We start from the raw sequence: 13,911 nt of genomic DNA on the forward strand, positions 1-13,911 counted from the left end.
AAAATTGAATAATGCCATTTTATAAACTCCACCCCCTTTAATTAGGATTTAATTAAGTTCATAACACAGAATCAATCAATCAAAGTGCAGCTGCTCAATACAACGTATCATATAGACCTTTTTATTACAGTTTATCAAATGCAATATTACATTTCAAACTGTTTGTTTGTTTGTTTGTTTTGTTCTCAAATATTGAAGAACAAGTTAACTGACTCGTACTTGACCATTTATTATTCACGTACTAATGGTGCTACACTTCTATAACCGGGTGCCAGAACAAAAATTACCCATACTACACTGCAAAATCCTCAGCCAATGAAATGCAAATCTGTATTGGTTTTATTAATCTGTTACTTTTATGCAACAATGTTATGTTGGCTGAAAAAATAAGTTTTAAGTAAAGCTGACAAAAAAATGTTTGTTGAATAAACTTTATTAAATTAAGTTCTCATTGTTAAATTGATTTTTTTTTATTAAGTTATCACAACATGAAAGAATTAAGTAAAATTGGCAAAAGTGAAAGTTAATTTTTTGAGTGTAAGATACATCATGTGTAATTCTGAAAACATTTTTTTCTTGTTTCTTTAGCTTTTTATGAAATACAGCAACTTGACTTTTCTTGTAGAAGCTTATACATTGCTTCCCTTTCAGCCTTTTCTTTTTCCAGCTGCCGTTTTAGTTCAGCTAGTTTTCCACTTTCTTCTTTTTGCCTTTGCGTGTCTTCTGTAGACTTCATTGTAAACTGTTCAACCAATTTTCTGACATAATTATGTTGTTGTAGTTGTTGTTGTTGTTGTTGTACTTGTTGCTCTAGCTCTGCCTCTCTCTTCTTGTAGTGTTGATTCTCCTTCACCAGTTCTTTTAACTTTTCTTCTTTGGCTTGTTTCTCCCTCTCAGCAGCTTGGATTTGCTCCTTTAACTCAGCTTCTCTTGTTTTGTATTTTTGTAATAGTTGGTATGTCGTGTTAGAAAAGCACTGGCCATTGTTGGTTTTCACCATATCTTGGATCTTCTTTAGGAGTGTTGATACTTGGTGACGGTTTTCATCTCTATTGTTGAAAACATGATATCTGCCCCCACACTCCTCAACTAAAGCTTTAAGATCTTTTGTAGCCTCACTTACATAGTCATTGATGCGTTTGTTTTCCTCCAGATCGTCACCTCTTGTGAACAGGATCATTGTGTATTTATTGGAATCTTCACCAAAGACATCCCTTATTTTCTGGACTGTTTTTTTCTCTTCATTGGTGAAACGACCAATCTTTAACACAAGTAGAAAGACATGAGGTCCAGGGTAGGCCAGGTCGATGCACTTGACTGCTTCCTCCTTAAGCTCTTCATCAGATAGCTCCGTATCACACCATCCAGGAGTGTCCACCACTGTGATTTCTTTATAACCAACAATTTCAGTAGCCTTCTTGCATTGCCTGGTCACTGACTTGGAGCTTGATTCTTGTTGAAAAACCTGCTTTCCAAGGATTGTATTTCCTGTGGCACTCTTCCCACTCCCTGTTTTACCAACCAGGACAATACGAGTCTTTTTTGCTGAGGAAAAAACATTAACATATAAAACATTAAGATCTAGTTCTTAATAATGTATCCTCTTACTCGTTCATCTGTTTCTGCTACAAACCTTCAGATTGTGGATCCATGTTCACTCAGTATGACAAAGAACCAGAAAGAAGTGAGTTTATAAGGGCTGGGCTTGTTCCATTCCATTTCATGTGAATAGCATGGCCCTTAAACACCTTGCAATCTGAAACGGAAACTAAAAAACTTCAAGGTCATATAACAGATATGCCCTCATAAGAGCATAGCACTGAAATGCATCTTTTCTAAAACAGGTTTTACATCTTTCCTGTTTGGGTTTCACGTCTCTCAGCTTATCAAATGATTTTCTTTTCCACCTGTATGATATTATGATTTTTTCATTTGTAAAACCTATATGAGGGCATTATACTTTCAGTTTAGTTTCTGTTTTACGTTTACAAATAACAAATTACTGTAAATTCAGCTCTTGTTAAATCATGTAATGCATGGGAGACCGGTCACAACTAAACACATTTTGGTTTTTGCTATATAAAACTATTAAAGTTAGATTAATCATATTTTTAAACAAGCAACACACACATCTCTGCTACTAATCAAACTTGTTTGACTCTGTGGACCCTGTACCGGGTCCAGAATTATCTTATTTTGACTTAATATAAAATATTCCTTTAATTTTTAATGGTCTGTCATGGACCCAGTACCACATATGAGATACTGTTTGAAAGCTTAGAGTCTCTACCTTCTGCAGATATGCATCACTTTGAGATGTTTTACTGTAAGAAAGTTATTTACACTTAATTTTCACTATCACCCCCCCACAATTTTTTATATGATTTAATATTCACTTATTTCATATTTTTCAAGTATGACAAACATGGGCAAGTCTTATATCAAATGAAAGCTCTCACTCTCAGGAATGAGGCTACAGCATTTTGCTCTATTATTAACACGTATCCAACAATCGTCGAATAAATATTGAGGTAAAAAATGGTCTTTTGTAAACCTATGAGAAACTTGAGTGTGGACTGCCTCAGATAGCACATATAGCCACAAATGATACATCATCTTTTCTCTTAGGTCCTACTCTAAACAATGAGTCCATTCACAGCATTTTCTTTGGTTGTGTGTATGAATAATCCCTTGCTATTTATTATATGTGCAAAACAAAAAATTTATATTTATATGAAAAATGTATTTTCACACCCTTCAGTAAAATAAGAATATCTTTTGAATGCAACATGCTAAAGAGTTCATTCTTTTTTTGTGTGTTTAGTGTCTGCAGTCTGCTAGAGCACCCAGAACCAGAGTTATACACTATCAAAGACAGTATTTACAACATAAAAAAAGAACATTTGGTGTTTTATCATATGAAAAACAACATAAATAACAATATTTGTCACAAACAGCAGCTTTTTATGTAACTTCAAAGGGTTTTCTGCAAAATGATATAAAGAAATTTCATTTATTCCACTGTATGTGGTTATGGTAGCACTTCAAATGTTTTTAGGCAGAAATTTTATACAAAAAGGGTATTATTCCTCCCATCAGTTGGAGTAAAATAACTTTTGCATTTATTATGATAGAGAAAAAATTCCTTTTTCCTCTGTAAGCTGATAATCATGTAAGCTGGAATCAAACAAAACTGTCTGCAGGTTTCGTTACCACTAAGGGCCAGAGTTATACACTTTTAAATACAGACTTTTAAAAAAAAAACATCAAAAAGCGCCTATTTATTTTTGTGTTTATTAGAGGACTGACAACACATATAACCATGTTGAGCACTTTTAACAGTGTTTTATGAAATTTCAAAGGGTTTCCTGTAAAATGATACAAACTTTTGTATGTACACCTCTGCTTGTGGGCAGTGATGGGAATAACAGCGTTATAAGTAATTGGCGTTAGTAACTGCGTTATTTTTTTCAGTAACGAGTAATCAAATAAATTACTGTTTCCCCCGTTATAACGCCGTTATCGTTACTGACATTAAAATGCTGCGCGTTACTAAAATTGATCTCACTGTAGTGATTTTCAGCCGCGTATGCTCACTCTCTCAGCCAAACACTGTTTTTCTCTTGTGTGTGTTGTGAGACACATAACGGACGATGATTGGCTTAATTTCCATCGGTAGCCAACCAGAGGCAGAGTTCACAAAAAGGCCCGCCCACACGCGCAGTCCAAGTCCGAGGAGCGAGCAGCAGTGTTAAAAAGTCTGAGCAACTTGGTCACTTTGTCGCTAGATTTAGCAACTTTCTATCACTTTAGCGACTTTATAGGACAAATCTAGCTATCTTTTCTGGCGTGGTTGGAGACTTTTGTAGACTGACATGAAAATACGCGTCGTTTTGTCTTCTCAACGAGCAGCGGTACTGCTGCTGACTGTGCCCCATCTCAAAGCACTGACATGCAGCCCGGTCATCGCGCATCAATCACTCCGAAAACACCGGCGACAGGGCGATGGCAAGTACAACAAGCTCAAAGGTAGCGGTCCCAAACACAAAGTATAAAGCACTACTTTTCCATTGTTGAGGTGAAAGGCAGGAATGTTTGTGTAATGTGCAACTTATGCCCATGAAGAAAAAGTCTCTCCACGTCTGTGGCAAGTAATTCTGATCTAATAAAGCACCTCACATCGTCACATGCTGCCACAAAATTTGTGATTTCTCTTTAGTATCCATTTTAGTCATTTAACATATTTAATTTTGTAAGGGGCATTCAAGTTATTTGAAATATTTTTTTTTTTTAAGTAACGCAGTAATTACTTTTCCTGGTAATTAATTACTTTTATAATAATGTAACGCAGTTACTAACTCAGTTACTATTTGTGAGAAGTAATTAGTAACTATAACTAATTACTTTTTTAAAGTAACGTTCCCAGCACTGCTTGTGGGTATGAGAAGCTTTTGAAATTGGGTAGGCCAAATCCCGGCGGAAATCTCCAAAATAGCCTCAGAGTGTAAGAGGTTTGTTTCTAGAACCTACCATCCTCATACAATTACACAGAATTTGACTTTAGAAGTGGATAGCATTTACAGAATACACATCCATTCTTCCCTCATCTTATCTAACATCCTTCTAGTATTGATTAATACATGTGGACAGATACAGGACTGCACAATTTTGACAATAAATAATCATAATTATGAATTATTTCCTCAGATATTGTATTTACATCATTTCAATTATTGAAATTGATTTGATTCTGTTATCTTATATACTTAAGGCTTAGCTGTAAATCTGTGTTAAATCAAATTCTGCTGTGTAAAATTTTTTTTTTCGTGTCTTGTGTGTATTTTGTGAACGTGAGCATCTCTTTTATCAAAAATGGTTTTGACGCGTGTACAGCAGGCACTTATTTTGACAACACACATGACACCCCCTGAAACCTTTTTTATATATCCTACATATTTTGTTACAAATGCAATCTCTCAAACTCAATTAATTTAAAAGCAAATAAAAGGAATTGTTAATAGTGCATGAATTGTTAACAATTCCATTTTTTATTTTATTTTTTTGCTTTTAAATGCATATTTAATTGAGTTTGAGAGATTGCATTAGTAACAAAATATGTAGGATATATGTAAGGGATAATGTAGAGGCAGCCGGTAGTTATTGGGAAATAAGCCCCGACAGTGTGATCAGGACCCGACGCGAAGCGGAGGGTCTTGTATCACACTGAAGGGGCTTATTTCCCAATAACTACCGGCTGCCTCTACATTATCCCGCTTATTACACGGCTACTTGCCACATAAGAAAAAAAACTGGACATGAATATGAATTTGAAACATTTTATTGGCATATTTGTTTTAAATTAACATTTTTATCCTTCCGCGAAACTTTGCACAGATGCATAAAATGATCGTAATACCTTATTAAGATCCTCTGCTTCATACTTGTCTGTCTCCATTTTTTTCTCTTTTAGCCAGTCTTTGAGAAGTTTTAATGCCCATTCTGTATTTTTTGTGTGTTGGCTTCGTAGCTGTCATGCTCTATTTTGTTAAGTTCAGTCTCAGTAAGCTGTCTGTGTCTTGTCGTGGTTGTCGAGTGTTTGTCACAAGATGGCGCCAAACAGACAGTAATCTTTATTGATCTTTATTGGCGCGGAGCGATTTTACTCGTGCAAGTAGTCCGGCTATGCGTTATTATTTTGGAGCGGTTATTATTTGAAAAGAACGAACCTGCAAATGTCTCAACTGACCAATCAGAATCAAGCATTCCAGAGAGCCGTGTAATAAATATATATATATATATATATATATATATATATATATATATATATATATATATATATATATATACACGTGTGTTTGTGTGTGTGTGTGTGTGTGTGTGTGTGTGTGTGTGTGTGTGTGTGTGCGTGCGTGCGTGCATGTGTGTATATATTTAAGATATCTGTGTATATATCTGTGGTGGTTACAACAATGGATGTCGCCCCTTTAATAAAATGGGGAAATCATTTGGACTACTTCCTGTGTGTAAAGATCATTGCATGTGCTGGTTGATCTGAGGGGAGCATGATGAGTGCATTCTTTCTTATTAATTTTCTTAAAGTAAATTTCTGACAATTTCATGTTTCGCACTTTATAGTGTCTGTGTTGTTATGTTTATAACTTGTGGATTTTAAATATTTTAATCAAACTTTTGATAAATACATACTTATTAGTATTTCCTAAATGTCACATAATCTTGAAATCATCATAGCAGCCTCTATTTTAGAAAAGACTGGATTTAGGCAATAAGTGGATTTTTCACCAGTGTTTTATAAAATTTTTAATAATTATTTAAAATATTTTTTTTATTACAGTTTTATACGATTGCTATGACAGATTTTTCAATACTTTTAACAAGTCTCCAAAACTCTTAACGCAGCAACACACCTAAAACACACAACTTGCAAAATCATTAATTTCATGCTCAAAATCACAAATTGTAAACAAAACTCTCACACTGTTTACCAAAACACTGTAAACATTTCGCAGAATCAACTAGTTATGCCAAATCACCAACACATGTTCTCTTCCAACAGAAACATTTAGTCAATCATAACACCATGTCATAAAAAACACAAACATAAGATGGAAAAAAACAAAAACTGCATTATTTTATGTGTGAGTCTTTCCTGAGTTTTGCACTGCAGTTTCTTTTAAAAACGTGTTTATATTTTTGTTTAGTTGGGTTTAGTAAATGCATGCATTATGTTTGTTTTGCTGCGGAAATTCCAGACAAAAATACAGTTTTTTACAATTGCTATGACACTTTTTTCAATACTTTTAACAAATTTTCTAAACTCTTAACGCACCAACACACATAAAACACACAACTGGCAAAACAATTAATTTTATCCTCAAAATCACACGTTGTAAACTAAACTCTTACACTGTTTACAAAAACACTGTAAACATGTTTCAGAATCAACTATTTATACCAGATCACCAACACATGCTCTCTTCTAACAGAAACAGTTAGTCAATCATAACACAATGTCATGAAAAACACAAACATAAGATGGAAAAACAAAAACTGCATAAGTTTATGTGTAAGTCTGTCATTATACAATAGACAGTAGATTTTATTGATTATAGACTGACAGTGTTCAGGTGTAATGTCTGGGAATGCACCATCTATTGCATCCAGGTGGGACTTGAGGAAAACTGCCCTGTCTTCCGTTGACTTGTGCAGACATATATATATATTTTTTGTGTGTTGCTCATATTGTTCCTTTTCCACACAAGATCGACCTAAAGAGGCCCTCCTTTTCTCTATTGTATACTACAGTTTTTTACAATCACTTTGCTACTATTTTCAGAACCTTGATGTCATTTTTCACAACTCTAGATACAAAACTCAAAACGGTAATCACTTGTAACACAGGCTGTCTAGTGTTCAAAACATTGCATTGTGCATTCACATCTTTAAAGACATCTTGCACTTGCACAATCATTGTTTCAAAACACAAATTTACTGTGAAATACCATGGAAACATAACTATAGATCACCCACACACAAGCAACTGATAGTTTCACTAAGTCATTGTTTGTACAATCATTAAGTATTGTAGAACAAAATTGGTGATACAGATTTCATTATGGTACATGTAGAGCAAATCCATATCTGTAAAAGTTCTGCAGTAGTAGAGAGAATACGACAGACACATTGGAATCATTGAACAAAGTTTGTAATGTATTGATGAAAACACTACAGTACAATCACAACATAGGTCACATCATTTCACAATCTGCACTCAATCATCAGTAACAAGTTGGCAGAATTGGACAAGCAATTACAAGGGCCTGCATCTATACAGTACAGTGATAATTGGTTCATGCTCCATGCTTATTGGTTACAATGAACCTCATTATCTTGAAACTTTCATGATTTTCAGTAAACATGGAAGATTCTTTGTCTGTTTCCATACAACTATTACGAATAATGCAACAGTTACTTATCATTTTGGGCAGTTGTATTGATTGATAGTTAGATCATTGTAAGAAAATGAATAGACACTTATTTGAAATGTGATGTGTGAATAGCCTTTTGAAACAGTAGTACTTTGATGTTAAGTTGTGTCATATTGAACATGTGATTTTGGTTGAATGAACAAATGATCCAAGTTTTATGTGTATTGTATCCAAGCAATTGAGAAAAGAGTTAAGAGTTTTGAAAAATGTGCATTTTGATCTTTGGTTGTGAGTTTTGTGTCTAGAGTTGTGAAAAATGACATCAAGGTTCTGAAAATAGTAGCAAAGTGATTGTAAAAAACTGTATATAGTCATGCAATTGAAAGAACTTGAGTGTGTTTCCTAGGTGGGAATCAGCTGTGATTTATATATTTGCATTGGTACAATAAATTGTTTTTCAATCCCAATGGAATAAAATACAGGGGATATATTTATGTTTCAATTCATCATATAAACAGCTGTTTACTTTGACGTTAGGTTTAGTACATGATGTTATCTGTTTTGACATGCTGTGTGAAAGCATTTGTAAATTTGACATTAAAAATCTATTGTTTTGGTCTTGTTTGAGCTTGTCTGTAAAAGAAGTAAAAGCATTTTAAATTTGTGTTTATTGTATGCATTTTGTGTTAAACCAACAAGAAATGTGTAAATAGTATAGCTTACACGGGTGGATGTAGTGCTAACTGTGTTAAGAGTTTTGAAAACTTGTTAAAAGTATTGAAAAATCTGTCATAGCAATCGTAAAAAACTGTAAATCATCCATCTTAGAGTACAGTTTATGAAAAAAAGTAGACAGACAGAATTGCTGCAGTAAAGACTTTACAGTATTTACAACAGGACATTACTGCAAGATAACAAACATATTCAATATTATTGTCATGTACAGAATAAAGTAAAAACAAAGGTGGGACTGGTGGAAAATCTCTCCCTTGTTCTGGTGGTTTTGCTACCCATTTTGTCTTCCGCTGACTCTTGCAGACATACATCTTATTTTTTGTGTTGCTCATATTGTTCCTTTTTCACACAAGATCGACCTGAAGAGGTCCTCTTTTACTCTATTGTATACCATATGGTCATGCAATTGAAAGAACCTGAGTGTGTTTCCTAGATAAGTATCAGCTGTGATTTATATATTTGCATTGGTACAATAAGTTGTTTTTCATTCCAAGTGGAATAAAATAAAGGGTATATATTTGTGTTTCAATTCATCATACAAACAGCTGTTTACTTTGACTATAAGTGAGGTTTAGCACATGATGTTATCTGTTTTGACATGCTGTGTGAAAGCATTTGTAAATTTGACATTAAAAATCTATTGTTTTGGTCTTGTTTGAGCTTGTGTGTAAAAGAAGTTCAAGCATTTTAAATGTGTGTTAATTATATGAATTTTGTGTAAAAGCAACAAGAAAAGTGTTAATAGTATAGCTTACATACTGTAGGCGGATGTAGTGCTAACTGTGTTAAGAGTTTGGAAACTTGTTAAAAGTATTGAAAAATCTGTCATAGCAATCGTAAAAAACTGTAAGGTTCAATTTTAATGGATATAGCATATTAAAGTAATTTTAAATGCATAACAATAAATTTTATTAAAAGAAAGCAAACAAGCATTTTTTCAAAGCATTTTTCTGCCTCTCATTTGCAACTACAAGAGAAGAATGACCCAAAGTACAAAAAAAATCACTCACTTCAATACATTTAATTTAAACTGTGAAGATTATTCACTGTTATTTGCATTTGATTACTTTATACAATTTTGTACCAGTAAACTACTGTTAAACCAACTAGAAAATTATAGTTTAATTCATTTGAATATTTGTTTTTTTACTTTTTGTGGTGAGGCTGATGAAAATTTTGGCAAGCCAAGTAAAAAATTGAACCACTGCTAATCCATTGCATTGATCTGTGCCTCATGAAGATTTATATGAAAAAAAAACAATGAGTAATCCTAAAAACAATGACTAATCACTAAAAACAACAATACATGGAAAACTGCAGTGCTCGGACTGTTTATATTGGTGAAGACTCTTTTTCATGATCTTGCCCAAAGGCTCACAAACCCGAGCCAGCTGTTGGCCTTCTTTAATATCTGAAGATGAAAGAATGCAGATGGCTTAGGTTTAGTTGGCCCTGAACATTATGCATGCAACGAGGAGTGATTTTTCAAAAAAAAAGCTATGCATTGTGCTAATCCCTGAAAAACCTCCATATGGAATAAATTTTTTGACCAAATCTGACATGATCTTCAGGTCTTTTGGCTGGTTTTTGGCTCACTTCTTTTATTTGGCTTTGTATTTCTCTTTTCTGATTCATTTCACTGTATTTCCCTCGTCTTGTTTCTCTATTTTTATGTCTAGTGGAATATTTGCTTTGTGCCAAATTCTCTTCTTTTCTTCGCCATGCCTCTTGTTCTTTTTGTTGATCTTTATTTTGATACATAGTCTTAGTGTAACAGTTTTTAGCATTGTTTTCAACCATACGATTGATCTTCTGTAAAATAAAAGAAACTTGACTGTAATTGTTTTTGTCTCTGTTGTTGAACACATGATATCCAGAACACATCTCAAGTATTTTCTTTAGGTCTTCTTGTGTATTTTTAAGGTAGTCTTCAATGGTCTTCCCCTCCAGATCGTCTCCTCTGGTGAACAGCAGTAGCATGTGTTTGTAAGCTTCAGGGCCAAATTCAGTCATAATATCGATGATTGTTTTTATCTCTTCGTAAGTAAATCTTCCGAGGGGCAACACCAGGAGAAACACATGAGGTCCAGGACTGCACATGTCAATGCATTTCATGATCTCCTGCTTGATTTCAGTCTCAGATGAAGAATCGGGCCATCCAGGTGTATCAACCACCGTGATCTTTTCCTGGCCTATAGTGGATGTTTGGGCTGAACAGGTCTGAGTTACTCGATCAGTGTGGGCTGCAGTTCGAAACTGGTTACGACCCATAAGAGTGTTTCCTGATGAACTCTTTCCTGCTCCTTGCTTACCCAACAGAACAATTCTCACTTCATCCATTGTAGCTCTTAGCTGAAAAAGTTAAAATAAAAACCCCATAAATGTAGACAAAGAGAGAAAATCTGCAAATTTAATCAAACATTGTTTTTAACTCATAGTTTTATTGAAACATAGTTTTTAATGCTATTAAAATATGAAATTCAGTTACATAACATTTTCTAATTTCTCTTTTTAAGAAAGCAAATATTCCAGAAAATAACAAACTACAGTAAACATTTAAATCTCTGTCCATAAGTGAGTAATTATTAGTGTACCTGTTTAGTTTCAGTGCAGTCTGTCTTTCTTGTTCTGCTAAAATGACAAACCGCTTTATTCTCTAGTAAAGATGCTCCTCCTCTTTTTGTGTGATGTCACATATGCTGTAAATCAAGAGCACCATCTGCTGGAGCTCAGCCTAAACAAGTTTATGATTCTGTATTTCACTTTACTGAAGCATGACTATTAAAATATCCTAGAATTCAAGTTTTGTTGTATCTTTGTCCAGATATCAAACTTGTGAAGTAATAATAATGGGAAATTTTTTAGTAAACTTGTTTAGGATCCTGTGTAAACATTTTTGCAAGTGATATATAATGTGCAATAATATCAAACTGATTTCTTCAGGTATAGGCAATATCAGTTACATACTTAAATGCAGAGATGTATAAAGTACTAGCGACCCAGACTTGAGTAAAAGTACAAGTGCTCTATCAAAAAAGTGACTTGAGTAGAAGTTGAAGTGCTCTTTAAGCACAGCACTTAAGTAGAAGTACTAAAGTATTAAACATGTTTTGTACTTAAGTATTGCAAGTAGTTTATTTTAAAATATACTACTCAAGTACTGAAAGTAAAAGTACAAGTATTGTATAATGTAGTTATTAAAGAAAACAGTCAAAAGTTTGAATATAATATTGTTTATATTATTTCAAATGTTTAAGCTAAAGGACACTCACAATTCCTTTGGCTGTAGCAGGAGTACAAGGACATGAATGTTCAGATAATTCAGATAAATTTAACTGGCGATAGAGAATTCAGAATTAATGAAATGTAAGTCGATAAAATGGTAATAGGTAAAGGTACAAGGTGTTTCATTGAATTTAGGTTTCCTTCTTTCGCGCACACTCGCCCTTTCTTGCGCATTCTCTCTCTCTCTGTCTTTCTCGCGCACTTTGGTTCTCTCTTCGCTCACATTTGTCAACAACCCTGGCTCATATTTGTGAGTGAGAGGTTGGGAGGGGTCGCCCTTCACTATCTCCAATTGGTTCAGACCACCATGTGATCATGATTCGTAACATTTGAGAGTAACGGGTAACTATGCAGCACATAAAAATGTATTGGAGTAAAAGTATTAAACTCAAAGAAAAAATGTACTGAAGTAAAAGTGGAAGTAGGAAAAAAAAATAATACTTCAGTAGAGTACAGATACTGCCTTTTAGTACTTAAGTACAGTAGTGAAGTAGTTCTACTTCGTTACTATACATCTCTGCTTAAATGACAGAAAGTATACTGTATGCCCTGTTCTCTACTTAGTAGTCACTGATTCTTGAAACTTTGGCAATAACATGTCCCACTAAGAAAAGTGCTAATTCTGTTGGAAATTAATAACATTTTCATGAAGAAAAAGAATCAATGTTATAATCAGGGGGTCCTTTGCACTTATGTAAGGTTCTTTTATAGGTTTATTTTTATTTTTTATTAATTTAATGATTGTATGCTGACCCATTGCCTACAAAATCAGCTGTCCTCGGATAAGAGATAATCATTTCAACTTGATTAAAAAAGCCAAAAGTAATAATTGAATTAAATAATATATTTACCACATGAAAGGGTACATTGTAATATGTATTAAAAACTACAAACAGTGAGTTTTGAACAATATTTACTATTATTTTGTGATTGCTCAAAATGTGTCCCACATATTCGTCACCACCGTCAGATATTTATAAAAAGCAATAAAATTAGACAACTACAGGGTCAACTGCATTCCTGAGGACCCCATTTTCAAACCTTCAGCTCTACTTCATGCTTCAAGATCACTCAAGCTCCTGTATGTTTCCTTTTTTCTCTTAAACTTCTTCATATTTTTGGACAGTGCTACTGTGACAACCATAACATGTCAACACCGTCATCTTTGTATAAAAAATATTAGATTAGATTATGAAATAAATGTATCATTTTTAAGAAGAGGTCTGAAGTAGCAGCAACAGAGGGGAAACAAGATGGCTAATGTGAACAACTCTAATGTGAACAAAATCTATTTTTTATCTAGGTTTTTGTCACCACCGTCAGATGTCACCACCGTCAGGTTTTGTCTTTTCTGTCAAGTTTTATGTATTTTAGGAAGTTATGATTTGTTCATCACAGTGCACAGGATTATTTTTTTTTTTTACCAAATATTTACATAAAGTTTAAGCAAGAAGCCATTGACTTGAGTGGTATACATTTTGGAATAATGAGGCCAATGTCACCACCGTCAGATTAGTTTCACCACTGTCAGACGGAGTTTTAGTTGTTTTAAATGAATATGCTTACAATATGTTTCTTCAGTGCTGTTGAGTTATTAAAGTAATAGTCTCTCTTAATACAAAAATTTGTTTATTAAATAAAAAAATCATAACTTTTTCTATTTATGCTTAAAGTAAATGTTGTTTGAGTAATAACTGGAAAAACGCCTAGTTTATGAAAAAAATACAAACGGGAGGTTGCACCAGTAAATTGCTGAACAGCCAGGACCTTGGTCTATAATGATATACCTTCAGATTTTGTAATTTAACTAACTTTTTTTTTTAAATGTAAACATGTTTTATCCCAATTCCCAAGAATCACTGTAGTGCAGTGGTTTTCAAACTTTTTAGGAGCGACCCTAATTAAAAAAAAAGAAATATTATGCGACCCACACTCTACCCCCCCC

At 33.7% G+C, this 13,911-nt stretch overlaps 1 protein-coding gene across 1 annotated transcript; it reads right to left on the bottom strand.

The window, feature by feature from the left end:
- Positions 1–592: 592 nt before the first annotated feature.
- LOC135733759 (GTPase IMAP family member 8-like) lies at positions 593–11,052 on the bottom strand. Its single transcript, XM_065252549.1, has 3 exons — positions 10,232–11,052; positions 9,988–10,092; positions 593–1,545 (listed from the first exon to the last, which is right to left on the bottom strand). The coding sequence occupies exons 1-3, from the start codon at positions 11,019–11,021 to the stop codon at positions 593–595; spliced, it is 1,848 nt and encodes a 615-aa protein (XP_065108621.1). The 5' UTR covers positions 11,022–11,052.
- Between the last annotated feature and the right edge of the window lie 2,859 nt (positions 11,053–13,911).

This window comes from Paramisgurnus dabryanus, chromosome 3 (genome assembly GCF_030506205.2).
Source record: "Paramisgurnus dabryanus chromosome 3, PD_genome_1.1, whole genome shotgun sequence".
NCBI classification, from domain to species: Eukaryota; Metazoa; Chordata; class Actinopteri; order Cypriniformes; family Cobitidae; genus Paramisgurnus; species Paramisgurnus dabryanus.

What these genes read in the sequence shown, in the direction of transcription:
- LOC135733759 (XM_065252549.1), bottom strand. Translation starts at nt 11,021, where the DNA reads ATGGATGAAGTGAGAATTGTTCTGTTGGGTAAGCAAGGAGCAGGAAAG. An exon ending in TGAAGATCATGTCAGATTTG is followed by an intron (nt 10,093 to 10,231) that starts GTCAAAAAATTT and finishes TTTCATCTTCAG; the next exon opens with ATATTAAAGAAGGCCAACAG. An exon ending in CGAGCACTGCAGTTTTCCAT is followed by an intron (nt 1,546 to 9,987) that starts GTATTGTTGTTT and finishes TTTTTTCCTCAG; the next exon opens with CAAAAAAGACTCGTATTGTC.